The sequence below is a fragment of the Myxocyprinus asiaticus genome, chromosome 3, assembly GCF_019703515.2.
Source record: "Myxocyprinus asiaticus isolate MX2 ecotype Aquarium Trade chromosome 3, UBuf_Myxa_2, whole genome shotgun sequence".
In the NCBI taxonomy this organism is placed as follows: domain Eukaryota; kingdom Metazoa; phylum Chordata; class Actinopteri; order Cypriniformes; family Catostomidae; genus Myxocyprinus; species Myxocyprinus asiaticus.
This window is the reverse complement of record NC_059346.1, coordinates 51,492,346-51,508,752: the sequence shown is the minus strand read 5'-3', so window position 1 is coordinate 51,508,752 and position 16,407 is coordinate 51,492,346. Positions and strand designations below refer to the sequence as shown.

The window sequence follows — 16,407 nt, the reverse complement described above, 5'->3', positions numbered from 1 at the left end:
GTTTTAAAGCAGCTTAAAAGAAAATGATAGGGATTTGCACGAGTAATCGATTAATCGAGTACTCATTCAGATTTAAATATTCGACAAGCAAAAACACTACTTGAATATTGCAATTTGATTTTTCTTTGTGCCTTTGCCTACCGTGGGCAAGAATTAAACTGCTTTTCTCACCTAAATGTTGTCGCTACAACTCCATGCATTGGTTGTAGCTTTGGATGCATGACGTTGTTAAAGGAATAGTTCACCCAAAAAGAAAATTCTATCATTATTTGAGTGATTGTATCACTTCAGAAGACTTAAAATGTGTTTCTATGTGTGAGTGCAAATGTTTTTTGTCATTTTTTAAGAAAAACATGTTCAAAGGTTAAAGGTCGAACTTAAATTCTAAATTTCAAGTAACCGATTAATCGTCTTAGAGTACTCGACTACAAAATTACTTTAAATGCCCATCCCGCCTTAAGAGTTGAAAGAGCCAATCACCTTTTTGATAGAGACATAGCTTGTTTGTTTACTCAAGCACATGCATGCGAATTTGCTGGACCAGCCTGAAAAACAAGTGTTTCTTGTATGCTTTGAGCTAAAAAAGGACAATTTATGATACAACTGTTGCCAGATTTAATTGCTGATTTGAAATGTGTTATTTAACCATATCTTTAACAACGGTTTTGGAGATTTCAGTATTTCCCCATTTAAGTAGGTAGGAGCTGTACTTGCATGACTGGAAATATTGTAGCTGCCCACACGTGTTACAAATATGGCCCCCGAATTACCTAAAAGAAACTCTGAAACTCCATATTGATAAACCACTAAAAGAGATCACTTACCTCCGGTCAGGCCTGGGGGTCCCTGTGTCCTGTGTCCTGAAAGGTAAAACAAAGTCTGATTACCCACAGCACTAACAACACCTTAAACAAACCTTCTAAAAGCCCAATGTCATCATCGGTACTCCCTCTGTCTCCTCCAGAGCCCCAGTCATGAGGTAGCTTCTTATCATCCTCTCTGTCTTCACAGAGTGTCTGTCCCAATAAGATCACTTACAGAGGAGAGCACTACACTACAAAGCTTTGTTTCAGCCGTCGCATGTGTGTCTTAACCACAGAGACAGAGGGAACAGATATAGCTGTGAGGCCTGTGGCGTGGCTGCTGAGAGATAGACAAGACTGCTCTTACTATAAACTGCATGATTATCAGACAGCAGCTGCTCATCAGTATCTTCTGCAGGAATGTTTAATGCAAATCCAAAATAAAGAAAAGCTTCCAAAATGAGAATGTTTTTAGAGTATGAATTCTGCCAATTACAAGGGTGGATAAGGTGAATTAGGGTAATCTGGGACATTTAAATTTATGCAATTTATTGTGATTGTCACCCAAACACTTCAAACCAACAAATGATTTCAGGATACAAAATGACATGACAACCTAGCTAGAATATGGTAATGTTAACAGACATGCTTACAATGGAGCAAGAAATGTAAACACCAGGGGCCTGATGTATAAACATTAGGTACGCAATTTCCCACACACACACATCAGGATTTATAAAAAATAAACAGTTTTTACACTGCAAAAATATATATACAGTAAATACCTCGGGTCTTTAGTGACCCGGGACCTTGTTCCACCCCCTGTACCTCATCCATTTTAGGGGTTACGCCCACAAACCTCTTTAGTATTCCTCAAGCTTTCTTTTCTGAATAGTGTAACAAAAAAACTTTTTTTTATAAGACCTTTTTAAGTACTGAAAGAGTATAGGGTCATTAAAGACCCGAAATATGTCATAGTTTCATTGTATTTTTTTTTTTTTCCGCTTCTTCCATAAATCATATTTTTACGATTATTTCATACGTATCTACTGTATATACGTTTACTATCACAGGATATCTATTTATTTATTACAAGACAAATGAGTACTATATTCATACAAATGACTACTATATCACATTGACTTTCTGTGTGACAATGTTGAATTGTCCAAACCATATTAATATGAGGTTAGAAATGTGTCATTCGGGGCGTCAATTATATTCAGTGGTCACACATAATGCACAGTAATAATTTGTCTAAATATTCACAAACAGATCAGACATTAGCAGAAGCAAATGTAATCGTTCTGATGTCACTACTACTGTAACCTTGGCTTGGGATCAATGCCTTTTTCACGCATCGATAATCTGAATATTTTACCTATGATTATCGATTTATATATCGGGATTTTTTCAGACAGAAATAGGGCTACCCGTTGCACAATAGTCTTTGTCTTTTCAAAACATATTTATCAACACAACTTTGGTAAAACGTGAGATGCAGGGTAAATTAAATATGCACTATGTAAGATTTGTTTGGTTAAAATGAACAAATTGCCAGGACTGATCGAGCACATATACAATCAGTGTTCAAAACAATGTCCTTACTTTACCCTGAATCACTACGGTAAGCCTATAAAAATGACTTGTATTTTGAGCTGTCGGGTTTGATTTGGTGCGAAATCGCTGGCTTATGTAGTTCATCCTTGCGTCATTACATCATGTCCACACACACAGGAAAGAAGTACCGGCTGTCACATGTTCCGGCTGGAGAAACTATCTACGCTGTTCAACTCAGTTCAGTAACAGTCACACAGTTCAGGACAGCATCGCTGCAGTCTAGATGGATGTTTATCTGTTATCCATTTGGCAAAGTTGTTTACCTGCTATAAAGCTGTATATGTTTTCTGGTTGGGTTGATGAAGCTAATATTGCTTGTCATACTCTTATGAATCAAACATTACTCGTGTGTTAACCGATCGCGATGTATCTATGTTGTCCGGTGAAGTTACTGTGACATGTTTAATAGGTATGACTTCTGAAATTGGCTTCTTTTAATTGTTATATTGCATATTTAATCATATTATTTTTACATTTAATAAAGTATATTTAATCCCCATCATTATTGAATCCTCGTTTTATTTTTTTAGTTTACGGTGTATAAAAATAATAAAGTCTTCTTTTGAACTCGTATCAGCCATATCGAGTTTAACCTCTTAAATGGAAAATTACAGTAAAATTCAAACATTAATAGTAGACAAAAGTAGTGCTTAGTGTGTCATATCAGAAAAGCAATTTAAGTGTAAAATTCATTCAAATATGTAAATAAGAGTGTTGCTCATCTTCATCAAAGCAAGTAATATTTCCGGTTTAAATGTTCAATCGTATAACATAATAACATGAAAATAGCACGTTATAACTCCGGTTCTGAATATCTCCCAGTCATGATCACACACAGTCCATGTCCAGGAAAGCTAAAATTGTGAGATTCATCTACCAGAAGAGCAGTGCCAGAACACGATTGACGTAATGTGTTCTTCCGCAAATCGCTTGCAATTTTAAGTTTCAACCACAGATGTCGTTTGAGAGCACAAAGTTATGTAGTGCAGCTTTAAAGGGGGTTGCACACTGGAAGAAGGTACATAGGTTTCCATAAAGGTACATACACAGCATGGGCTCGCTGTCTCCGGAGGCTGTTAAAAATTCTGTAGCTCAAATTTTCCATTAAATTCGACCCAAATCATTATCAAAGGACAAAGAGTATTTCCTCTAGCCATCACTGGTTGATATATTGTGTATATGCATCTTTCATATAGCCTACACAATGTATTTTCAGTTACAAGTATGTCTTTTTGTGGTTTGACAGCTTGAATGAAACCTCTTCAAAGATACATACAGAGAAATTGCATAATCGTTTCTAATCATTCAGTTTGCGCAGTTAAACCAGTTTCATACACTAACCTGCAAACTCAACAATGTCATTTTCATTCTTGAAGAAGTACAAAAACCTTCTTAACTTTTGTGTGTATGCATCCTGTGCAAGGAGCTCTAAAATACCCGTCCTATGTTGTGATACCTGTGCCTTGTGATCTGCTTCAGTGAATATTATCCCACTCCCTTGTGGTCTCCAGACGTTATTATGCCAGACATTTAACAGAAGCCCAACTGAGTGAATTGGAAAGCATGCAAATTAGGCTTCTAATTTAAATGTCGCTTATGATAATATATCTATGCCACAAAAATATATTGATAAAATAACGTGCTGATCAATAATCGATATATCGATATTTTATGACATGCCTAATTGTAACAATGATTATGTACCTACATTTATTGACTAGAGTCAACTGACTAGAGTAGATTGACTAGAGAAAAATAATTAGGAATTGCTGGATGCAGATTGGCTGACTCACTTTTCCGTCTCAGGCTCCTCCTCCTGCAGATGTTCCAGGATACAGGGGCTGAAGTCAAAGTGAGTGTTTGAAGAAGATGTGTCCTGCGGGTCTCCTGAGACAGCACCGTCTCCCAGTCTGGGCAATGCTGAAAAGGGAACTCCACCTGATCCACAGCCAGAGACACAACTCGTATCATAACAACATAAGCTCTCAGCTCTCAGAATTCAGTGCAGAGGAGGGGGAGCTTTGTAAGATAGACTCATCTTAAAAATGGCCTTTGCTGGTTATTAATGTTTTGACCATCAACGTTGAAACAAAAAACACCAATTGGTTTTTTAATAATTCCAATTATGCATTCAAAAAGAAAATATTAAAACATCTAAGAAAAAAGTTCTCCATCTTAATCCACCAAAATAAGAGCTCCAATTTAAAGCAAATTTGAAAGTAAATGGGTCAATTATTTCCTGAAAAGGACGAGTTAGAAGCAGATCTGAGCAGTCGAACCGTGACCCTGAACACAAAGACTAGGAGGGCTTATAACAAAGCAGACAAACAAAAATGTCTTAATGCAAATCTGGAGATTGAGCCGAAATATGAAACGGAGGGAGGGAGTGGAAAGAGAGAGAGGAAGAGAAAAGATTCAGGACAGTCGAGTCTCTATTAGTCCTTTTCCACCGACATGATTCGGGTGCGGGTTCCTGGTTCTGGTGCGAACTCTCGAACTGTTACACGCATTTCCACCGCAGAAAAGGCCGTTCCGGGCCCGAAAACCTGGTTCCGCACCAGCCCCAAAAGCTTGCTGGTGTCTACGCAAGAACCAATTACGTCAGGGGAGAGAGGGCGGGATAATGTTTCGTCACCATGGTAAAGTTTTCCCAAACTACATCAGTAGCTACCATCTGCAGCAAGGAGTACTACTTCACTCTATAACAACAATAAAAAACCCACAAAATTATCAGACATCAAAAATGTTCAGGTAACACGACGGAACGAGTGCTCTACTTGCAATATGGTATTTATGGAGATCCGAGATAAACTAGAGAGATCGCCAAGGAAAAAAATACTCTACAAGAATGAAGATACAGCACGAAATGATGCACGCCACCTTCAATTGGACAATTGACCAAATTATAAACAAATTGAAAAACACTTAAGGGAGAACAGGGATCATAAGAAGGACATATGCAGAAGCGACAGTGGATGAAGCAACAATGTTTTGGACTCGGACACCGACCAGCCTGCTTTCTAATCGGGGCATTGAATTCAGCCAGTAACGCTCGTGATAAACGGTGAATTGCTGGTGTCCTCGGCAGCTGATCTCAGTAAGTTGTTATATTTGCCAACTTTTTTAGCTTTTCTTACACTGTTGTCATCTTATTTTGTGCATTGTTTTGTTCTGTAAGGGGATTTCTGACCAGCTATTCACTAAGTTCAGAAGATCGCGGCTATCTGGTAAGTAAAACGGTGGGATTCTCAATCAGTAATATTATATGCTATGGCAAAAATCCAAATACAACCATCTGCTACACCAATGATAATAATGATTCCACTGTAACAGTTTACAGAACTTAGCAAGTTAAGCCATAGTTCATGCAATATAATGTAATTACATTACCTGTCGTCTTTAGTGTAGATGACGTCTCTGGCAATCATGTTGAGCAATGTAATAACGATGGATTGCATTAATCCGTATGTTTAAATATGTCCTCAAAAACAAGAGTAAAATCTGTATACAAACACACTGTGACGCACCATGTCTGTTTATATCACATGAAACTACCATGTAGACAGTAACCTGTTCCGTCACCATTAAGCTCTCGGGTCAGTGGAAAAGCATGGCCGGTTTACGATAGGCTCCAGATTGCTACGGCCATGAACCAGTGGAGCACAGGCTTGGCAAGAGAATCATCGCAATTTCAGTGGAAAAGGGCTATATGATATTCTGGTCCCTAGATATGGCTCAGGTTCCTCCCTCAAGGTTAATCTGTGGGACTTTTTCACCCTTTTTATATCGTCCACCGAACAAATATCATAAATCTGATTGGATTTACTTTTTATCATTTAGCAGATGCTTTTACCCAAAACGAATTACTAATGAGGAACATCACAAGCAATTTATATCACACAAGAGCCAACAACATTTGTAGTGTCACACTGCTAAGTTTTAAGAGTAAGCTAGAATAGTACAAATGCTGGAGAGGAAGTAGAAATGCACAGTGGTACAGAAAAGAGGACTCGTTTAATTTATAGGAAGTGCCTTTATTTGTGGTAGTGCTCTAGTCAAGTGCTCATGGAAATGGTGTGCCTTCAGTCGTTTTTTGAAGGTTGTGAGATTGCTCAGAAAAGTAATAGCACCTCTCCTCAGCAAGATGTAGTATTTGAGGTATCATTCACAAAAGGTATGGGAGGAGTTACGCAATGAGTTTGAAACAAATTTTTTAAATATCCACAAGCATGAACAATGGTAATAATGATTTTTTTTAAATTATGTGTAAAAGAACACTTGAAAGAGTGGATGAGAAGGATAACAGACAGTCTTTACAGCGTCTCACCAGTGTCAGAGTCTCGGCTGATGCTGTCTGTGCTCTGTGTTGCTGGTGCACTGTGAGGAGGTGACGTGACCAGAGCAGCGGTGCCATCTGAGCCCTCACTGGACTGACTGCCCCGTACCGAAGGAGATGACCCGTCTGCCTGCTCCCCAGCGCCCAATGGCAGCTGAGGCTTCTGCGAGCGCTGTTTTGGCTCCAGAGCCTTGCTGACTGCAGTGACAGAGAGAGAGTTACTCTCATCCTGAATAAGTTATCTATGCAAAACCCAGAGTCCCCTCACCATTTGACCAATGACATCAATGAAATGACTTTCAATTTCCATTGGTTAAAAAAATATATTTTATAGAGATAGCAAACACATCTGGAATGGCATGAGGATGAGTAAATGATGAGAGAATTTACATTTTTGGGTGAACTATCCCTTTAAATATTTTAAAGCCATGAATAATTACAATAATTTTAAACTGATGACAAAAATTTCCAATTTTTTAAGATTCTATTAATTTCCATGACCATTCCAGGCCTGGAAATAACAATTTTATTATTCTTTGATCCTTCCAGCATTTCTTTGACCGTCAAAGCCTGATACCCTGAAAATCTATGTGTCTGTGTGTGTGTGTGTCTGTGTGTCTCTACAAGCTAAAGGTAACCCACAAAAAGGGAAATGACACAACAATGCTTTCACAAAGAATTCATCAATGTCAAACAGAGATTTCCTGCTAACAGAAACCAAAACTGCAGAAGAAAGGCTTTTCATAAGAAATTATCTGGTAGGTCATATTGTGTATATTTTGTTACAGTATATTACACATATTTTGTACATTACCTCCCCCCCCCCCCACCCCATGACTATTTCCCACCCTTTCTCTGCCCTTTAGAATTAAACAGGCTGTTTAAAACTTCTATATATAAATTATCACAATTATGATTGGCTGAGAACATAAGATTGTGTAAACATAGTATATTGAAACAAAATCCTGTTTTCCATAACTTGTTCCCTTTAAAGAAGAGAGGTAAATAGCTTATTTATTTAATAGCTCATTGTATATTTACAAGCTAATGACTACATAGCTGCAAAGACTAGGTGTACCAGTATTTGCGCATCATTTTACTATGCTACTGTAAGACTTTCAAAATGAATCAATCAACTTACGTGATGAAGCATCAATCCTGCTCGGCCGCCTTGGAGGGAAGACACTAGAAAATCTTGGTTTCTTGGATTTCTCCTCGCTTCCATCTTTCTCAGGTTTTATACTCTTCTGTTTAGGGGACATAGAGACTGGTTTGATTTCACGGGTTTCATGCAGTCACGTGGAGACTGAGTGAGGATGTTTGCTGAGAGTTTGTACCTTTATTTTAGGGAAAAGGTTCATTAGTTTGGGCTTGTGATCCAGCCCTCGAGACTCCTTCACTTTTACACCCAACTGCTTCATATATGACAGTATCACAAACTGCATGGTGCTACTGTGAGAGAAAATGCATGAAAGAGACAGAGAGAGAAATATTTATCTTTACAACAAGCATGGATTTTCCCTGGTTTGTTTGCTTGGTGACAAAAACTCACTGATCAAAAAAAAAAAATTTGTGTCAGGAACTGGCACTCAAAGCTATTGATATCAATGGTCTTCTGATATAGACCATATTTTGCTTTCATTCAGCAAAACTTTACTTAGACTGACGAAAATTTTTGACTTTTTTTAATGGCAAAAATTGCTGCAAATTTTCCTCGCTGTTTTGTGTCACTTTGCTGCGTTGCACTTGGTATGAACAGGCCTTCACAGTGCCAACAACAGCACAGAAAAAAAAATTACTTGCAAATCAAAGACAAAAACTTACGGAGCCCCTTAGAGGACTTTTTTTTTTCTGAAAAAGTTTTGCGTGCCCTCTCAATAGTTTTGCATTCCCTCACAATAAGTTTTGCGTGCCCTCTCAATAGTTTTGCGTTCCCTCACAATACGTTTTGTGTGCCCTCACAATACGTTTTGTGTGCCCTCACAATACGTTTTGCATTCCCTCGCAATATACAGTATGTACCATGGTTTTACTATAGTAACTATATTTTAACCTTGATATTCGTAGTAAAACCATAGTGATAATAGAGGAAAATGAAAACTATGGTATAACAATTCATAATTTTGTGGGTTTTATGGTTTTACTACAAACACCATAGTATTTGTAGTAAAACCATAGTAACCACAAGAAATACCATGGTTAATCTACAATAATTTAATATTAGAGGGAATGCAAAACTTATTGCGAGGGAACGCACACTATCGTGAGGAAACGTAAAACTTATTGGGAGGGAATGCAAAACTATTGCAAAAGAATGAAAACTTATTGCGAGGGAACACACAATATCACGAGGAAACGTAAAATTTATTGGGAGGGAACACAAAACTTATTGCGAGGGAACGCACACTATCGCGAGGAAACGTAAAACTTATTGGGAGGGAATGCAAAAAGTATTGCAAAAGAATGAAAACGTATTGCGAGGGAACGCACAATATCACAATGAAACGTAAAATTTATTGGGAGGGAACACAAAACTTATTGCGAGGGAACGCACACTATCGCGAGGAAAAGTAAAACTTATTGGGAGGGAATGCAAAACTATTGCAAAAGAATGAAAACTTATTGCGAGGGAACGCACAATATCACAAGGAAACATAAAATTTATTGGGAGGGAACACAAAACTTATTGCGAGGGAACGCACACTATCGCGAGGAAACGTAAAACTTATTGGGAGGGAATGCAAAACGTATTGCAAAAGAATGAAAACTTATTGTGAGGGAACGCACAATATCACAAGGAAACATAAAATTTATTGGGAGGGAACACAAAACTTATTGCGAGGGAACGCACACTATCGCGAGGAAAAGTAAAACTTATTGGGAGGGAATGCAAAACATATTGCGAGGGAACGAAAACTATTGCGAGGGAATACAAAACTTATTTTGAGGGAACGCAAAACTTATTGTGAGGGAACGCTAACTATTGCAAGGGAATGCAAAAAATATTGTGAGGGAATGCAAAACTATTGCAAGGGAAATGAAAAACTGATTGCTAGGGAATGCAAAACTATTGTGAGGCAACGCAAAACTATTGCAAGGAAAACGCAAAACTGATTGCTAGAGAACGCAAAAATTATTGCGAGGGAACGCAAAACTATTGTGAGGCAATGCAAATGATTGCGAGGGAATGCAAAAGCTGTAGCTAGGGAACGAAAAAAAACATTTAAAAATGTAAAAAACTATTGCGAGGGAATGCAAATTATTGCGAGGGAATGCAAACTATTGATAAAGATAAAGAATTAATGAGAATTTTCTCACACAAATCACTTCAGCAAAAAAAAAAAAAAAAAAAAAAAAAAAAAAGATTGCATTGTCTCTCAGTAGGGATACATTTTAGATTTCATGATGCATCATTACCAGCAGAGGGAGAAAGATTCAATTCAGTCCGTGCAGCCATTCTTAACAGCATGCAGAAAATAATTGTGACAGCTACTACCTTAGCAGAAGAACTTACAAAGCTGTTCTTACAGATGACTTGTTCAGTGCGTAACGGCAGTCAGTGCCAGAGCAGAAATAGCCCTGACAGGCTCCTGTCAGAGGCTACATGAGGCTCTATGCTCTCGTGAGCCATCTGGGTGGACACACAGCACCTTAGTCCCCGCTGCTGCCTATAAGGGCTCCTGACCTGTCATATGCTGTAATAACTACACACCACTCAAAACACTAAAGACCTAAGAAAACTACAGAGCTAGTATTTTGGTTTTTAAGCTTAATAATGCCTATTATTTATATATATTTTTGATGTTTTTATTTTATTGCTACTCTATATGAAATAATTACCTAACTTTAGGTCAGTGTACCCTTAATTGAAAGTACTGTCTCATTACCATGGTATCAGATGGTATGGTACTGTGATATATACCATGCATAGCACTGAAATCATGATATTCCAAAGTACTATGGTACTTTTTTTGCAAGTGATATACCATGGTACAGAATGCTTACCATATAGTACATTACCCCAGTATTACCACGGTAAATGTTCAAATAAATAAATAAATAAGGCAAAATGGTGGTAAGTATAGGTTCTGCTAAATATTCAATGTGGAAAAATAATGCAGTCTTCGGTTTAAAAAATGTGATATTGGATTGAGTTTTAGTTTGTGTGGCAGTACAGTGTTTACTCTGAGATGATGTAATGTATCAGTCGTGGATATGAGAATTCCCCTTACCACTTATCTTCCTCTGTGGCCTGTGACGTCAACCTGAAACAAAACACAAGCCGCCGTTTACGAAAGTGTGAGAGATTACGCACACACAAAACTTTCAGTTCACATTTTTAGTACTTTCATGTATATATTTTTTACCCTCTTTTGATTTAAACCTGAACCTGAGTTTACTCACGATGCTATCATATTAGTCTGTTTAATCTTTTTTTTTCTTCTACAAAACGAGTGCCGTTTGTGCCCCTCACATTATCAAAATATCAGAATTAAATACTTTTTCTAACAAGCAAATTTTAATGTCCTGGCCTGTTATTGTGTCAACTCTGTTACCTTTCTAGAGGCATACATGCCAACATATTTTAATACAGTATATATGGCTATAGTAATATTAATTAAGCTTATTGGCACAATGTATTTGTTTAGCAAAACACATAATTTTCAAAATCGATAAGGTGCCCGTTTCATAGAATGACCCTATTTAATATCTCCCAATAAAAAGCACCTGAATACACAAACTAATACAGCTCAAGAAAACGGTACTGAGACTAGTGTGTGTGACTGTGGTGTGTGTAAGATCCAACCGCCAGACACAGAGAAACAGATAAAGAAGGAAACAACAAAGCTATTAAGTGGCATCATTTTTTTTAATATACACCAAGGCGGGCCGATCCTGAGCACTATATAGCGAAGGATGTAGCAGACCACCATGATCCGACACACTTTGGCAGGGCTGAACAGCATCACTGACTACTGTAAATCAAGACACCTGAATCATTGTTTTAACATGCCGAAAGTGCGCTTGGCATGCAAGGTTCTAACACTCTTCTCCATCACTTGATCATTATTTAATAATTTGCGCAAGGCGCAACTATTTAGTAAATTCACTCCAGAGTGCTTTCATTTGGCTAGAAAAACATACACCCAGGGGGCAAATATTGGCTTTATAGAAAAGTTAATTTCTGACACTGGTATATGCACACAAAGATAGATGTCAGCATGCATGTGTGCACTTACAATACGTCCTCTATCTTGGAGATGATGTGCTCTGCGCAGGACCGCTCTTTCTCTAGAGCCACACGGTCTTTCATTCTCTCAGTGTCTAGACGGGTCAGCTCCGCCTCTGCAAGTGTCAGACCCATACTGCGCTTATGCCTGAAACAACACAACAAAACAAATCAAACAAAATACTTGAGAAGAGAGGTGACCATACATTCAGGGAATCTACCTCAATGGATGACCGACACTTGTGCTTGTACATTGATATTGAAGAGTGAGTGTGTGTTGATGGCTTTGTCATGTTCTTTATCATGTGTACGTGTTTTAGACGAGTTTATCTTACCTAAAGTCCTCTAGGTTTTTCTGGATGTCAGGTAGAAGTGTGTCCTGCAGCTGCTGAACGTACTGTCTGTGGGTGTCCTCTGAGATAGGCTCGGGCCTCCTCCTTTCGGCGTTAACCGAGTGTGCAGTCCGCTCTACATTCACATGCACATCCATAGAAGTTGTTCTCATTACATGCAAAGCAGCTAAACTGAAATGTTATTCTGCATTGACAAGTGGAAATGAGATGCGTGACACTTAAGACAGGGATTTGATGGTAGCACATCCCAGATTCATTACAGACATATTAACATGTCTTGTGTCTAAACATTTTTATTGTTTTATACTGTATGATTTAAACCCTAACAAACATCTTTTTGTGAACTTTGTTTTGCTTGAACAGTGTGCATGTTCTTTCTTTCATTCAAATAAATGCCATTTGGTTTGATATTTTGGTATCTTTTGCAATTACATGCATGCAATGAGGCTAAAAGTCCTCTGTAAGATCAATCAATCTATGATAAAGTGATTAAGGAGATAGCTGTCTAACAACATCAGATCAATACTGTAAGTTCAGAGGTCTAATCTTACCCAGGTCAGCTATGATAGATTCAGGCACTGTCACTTTCAAACTCTGTATAAAAACAACACACAAACTCATGGTTATAGACCACATCATCTACACAAATCTAAACTAGCCAAGACTTTTATAAGGTTTCTCACAGCTGTTTTGTCTATGAAGAAGGTATCCATGAGGATTCGCCGTGTCTCTTTGGAGCTGGTCTGCTTGTAGAGTTCAGCATAGAGGTAGCACAGCTGCAGGACGAGAAAGAGCGATACTTAAGTAGTTGCAAAATAAATAAATGGAATTTTAAAAGTAATTTTATTTTGTTAGATGGTTGGAAAATACATGTCTTTGTGAGAGGGTTTGTGGGAAAGGGATGCGATTGGTCTCACCAGCGGCGCAGGGTCAAACTGAGAGACCACATGATGGACGAAAGCTGCCAGGTGAGCAGGCCGAGACTTCAGGAGGTCTATATTCTGAAAACAGCTACACTGGCCATTCATCTAGAGAAACAGAGAGTACAAAGAGAAATGCATATATTAATCAACTTTAGGGCAGAACATGTGAACTTAAAGGGGTAATTTACCCAAAAAAGGAAACTTTGTCAGTTGCGTCAACATTAACGATGGCCATTTCAAGTAATTTTGTAGTCGGGTACTTTAACACATTAAAATACGAGTAATCGATTAATTTAAATTTGAACCTGTTTTTCTTATTACAAACTGAGCACTATGCATAAACATCATCTAGATTCAAAAACAACAAAACATTTGCACTCACACATAGAAACACATTTTAAGTCTTCTGAAGCCATACAATCACCTCAAATAATGATAAAATTTTCTTTTTGGGTGAACTATTCCTTTAGCAACATCATGCATCCACAGCGCCAAACAATGCATGGAGTTGTAACGACAAAATTTAGGTGAAAGGGGGGCCTGGGTAGCTCAGCAAGCAAAGACGCTGACTACCATCCCTGGAATCGTGAGTTCAAATCCAGAGAGTGCAAAGTGACTCCAGCCAGGCTTCAAAAAAGCAACCAATTGGCCTGGTTGCTAGGGTGTGTAGAGTCACGTGGGTTACCTTCCTCGTGGTCGCTATAAGGTGGTTCTCGCTCTCGGTGGGGCATGTGGTAAGTTGTGCGTGGATGCTGCAGTGAATAGCATGAGCCTCCACACATGCTAGGTCTCCGTGGTAATGCGCTCAGCAAGCCGCGTGACAAGATGCGCAGGCTGACTGTCTCAGAAGCGGAGGCAACTGAAATTCGTCCACCGCCACCCGGATCGAGGCGAGTCACTGTGCAACCATGAGGAATTAAAGCGCATTGGGAATTGGGCATGCCAAATTGGAGAGGAAAAAAGCAGTTTCATTGTCGCCCACAGCAAGCAAAGGCACAATGAAAAAGCAAATTGCAATATTCGAGTAGTGTTTTTACTAGCCGAATATTTAAAGCTGAACGAGTATTCGATTAATCGATTACTCGTGCACATCCCTAGTCATATCCCTAGTACTTTAACCATTAAATGCATGGGTGTTTTGTGTATTACATACGCTGGTCTTTAGCGATTCGGCACAAATATATATCTATTAAATGGATCTTCAAAATGCCAAGATAGTGTCAAAAAAACGTTTTTCAAGACAATTAGAAAAAAAGGAATACAATACATTCTGATATATTTTGATGTTTTATTTTTCATTCATCAAAGAGATGATGCAATAGGATTCATTACTTCCATGCTGAAATTTCATGAGGCACAATTGGCTGTCAAACACATAATGAGCTACACATAACACATAAGATACACATACTGTATATATTTTCTCAGGCACTTTTTGAGTCTAAATAGAAGCACAAATTACATAATTTCAGTAGTACACCCAAATGACAACAGTCATATTATACTATTCATGTGTTACACTTGCTATAGTTTACTTTCACATTGCTGCTTTGTCAAATAGCAATGTTAAATGTAAATCAAATCGATCAATGACACATCAGCCCCAACTTATATATAGTAATAAATAGCATGTAAACTATGTATGTGTACATGCATATGGGATACTGATAATTCACCATTGTCACCAGAGCTGGATAAGTTACTTAAAAATAGTAATCCACTACAAATCACTAACTACTTCTCTAAATTGTAATCAGATTACTTTACTAATTACTTCATTGAAAAGTAATCACATTACTTATTACTTTACTTTTAAGTTACTTTCTATGACACTTTTCCACTTAACAAATTCAAATAATGTCTATATTCAAATTCAAATAATGCCTATATTTCCTTCTTAATATTGTTGCACACAAGTGATACACTCTGCACCACACATTACTCGTTACAGGGCCATAATTCATGTATTCTACATAAATAATATATAAGAAATAAGCATAACCCTATAATGTACTTAATAGTTATTAAATTAATTGAAAGTCAGAAACTGTAATCTGATTACAAGTATTTAAAATGTAATGCACTGCACTCATTTTTGTACTAAAAAGTAATTCAATTACAATAACTAATTACTTTGCAATTGGATTACACCCAACACTTTTTGTTGCAATATAGTAGTCATTTGTATGAATATGGTACTCATTTGTCTTGTAATAAACAAAGAAATAGATATTCTGTGATAGCAAACTTATATAGACTTTACAAGACTTTGATGTTAGCATGTTGCCAAGCTCCAATAATCACAAAACATACATAGCGCACACATACATTAGGTTCAAAAGTTTATTTTTAACTAGATGGAACTATTTTCAACTAAACTTTTCAGTATGGAATAAAATATTATTGTTACCGGTAAATATCGAAAATTTCTACGACTGAAATGGTCCTCCTATGTTACCGAGATCGATGCTGTCAAGGTAGATCACTAGGGTTTGGAACAATAAAAATAAAAGAGACAGGAATATGGACACCCCTACCTGTTCCTGCTCTGTGTCAAAGTCATCATCCTCAGCACCAATGATACTTGGGACCACACGAGTGGAGGGGCTCCCCACACTTGACTGAGACTCCTAAACGACAAATGCACATTAAATGCACAGAACTACACATGATGGCACGAGGTGAAGAGGTTACTCACTAGGTCAGGCGTGTCTTCAGCATCCGGTGAAGGGCAGGAGTTGAGGCTGTCTCGAGGTGTGGTCTTTGGGCTGTGGCAGGGGGTCTCTCTTTGGCATGGGCTCTCTGGGACAAGACTAGGAGTAACCTGCATGGATTCAGAAGAACCAGTATCAAAGCACATGTGTGAAATGTGGAGGTTAAAACTGATGGAGATCATTGGATCTGGAGGGGTACTGACAGGGCTTGTTGTGTTGTCGGTCCATGACAGCTCTGTTCCAGCATCGCCCTGCCAGGAAGGGGGCTGATCCGAGTCCCCCCGTCCATCCTCTAGCTCTCCTTCACTTGGCCTTGGAGATAAGGAGCCATCCTACAACATATTTGGGAGATGTCATCTCAACTCTGTTATATAGGGTTAGAGGACCCTAACCCTCCAACAAAATTCCTGCACATTTAATAATTTTAT

The 16,407-nt window shown here is 38.1% G+C and overlaps 1 protein-coding gene across 4 annotated transcripts in view; it reads right to left on the bottom strand.

Annotated features, from left to right (window-relative positions):
• arhgef12b (Rho guanine nucleotide exchange factor (GEF) 12b) overlaps positions 1-16,407 on the bottom strand; it is a 112,255-nt gene that overhangs the window by 26,363 nt on the left and 69,485 nt on the right. For all 4 annotated transcript variants that reach the window (XM_051664803.1, XM_051664822.1, XM_051664813.1 and 1 more), the window contains 14 exons: positions 16,183-16,311; positions 15,964-16,089; positions 15,803-15,895; positions 13,260-13,370; positions 13,026-13,118; positions 12,894-12,936; positions 12,325-12,457; positions 12,000-12,137; positions 10,992-11,024; positions 8,097-8,211; positions 7,901-8,006; positions 6,751-6,957; positions 4,217-4,361; positions 825-860 (listed from right to left, as the gene is read on the bottom strand). In XM_051664803.1, the coding sequence (XP_051520763.1) occupies positions 825-860; positions 4,217-4,361; positions 6,751-6,957; positions 7,901-8,006; positions 8,097-8,211; positions 10,992-11,024; positions 12,000-12,137; positions 12,325-12,457; positions 12,894-12,936; positions 13,026-13,118; positions 13,260-13,370; positions 15,803-15,895; positions 15,964-16,089; positions 16,183-16,311 (1,508 nt within the window). The remainder of the gene's footprint in view (positions 1-824; positions 861-4,216; positions 4,362-6,750; positions 6,958-7,900; positions 8,007-8,096; positions 8,212-10,991; positions 11,025-11,999; positions 12,138-12,324; positions 12,458-12,893; positions 12,937-13,025; positions 13,119-13,259; positions 13,371-15,802; positions 15,896-15,963; positions 16,090-16,182; positions 16,312-16,407) is intronic.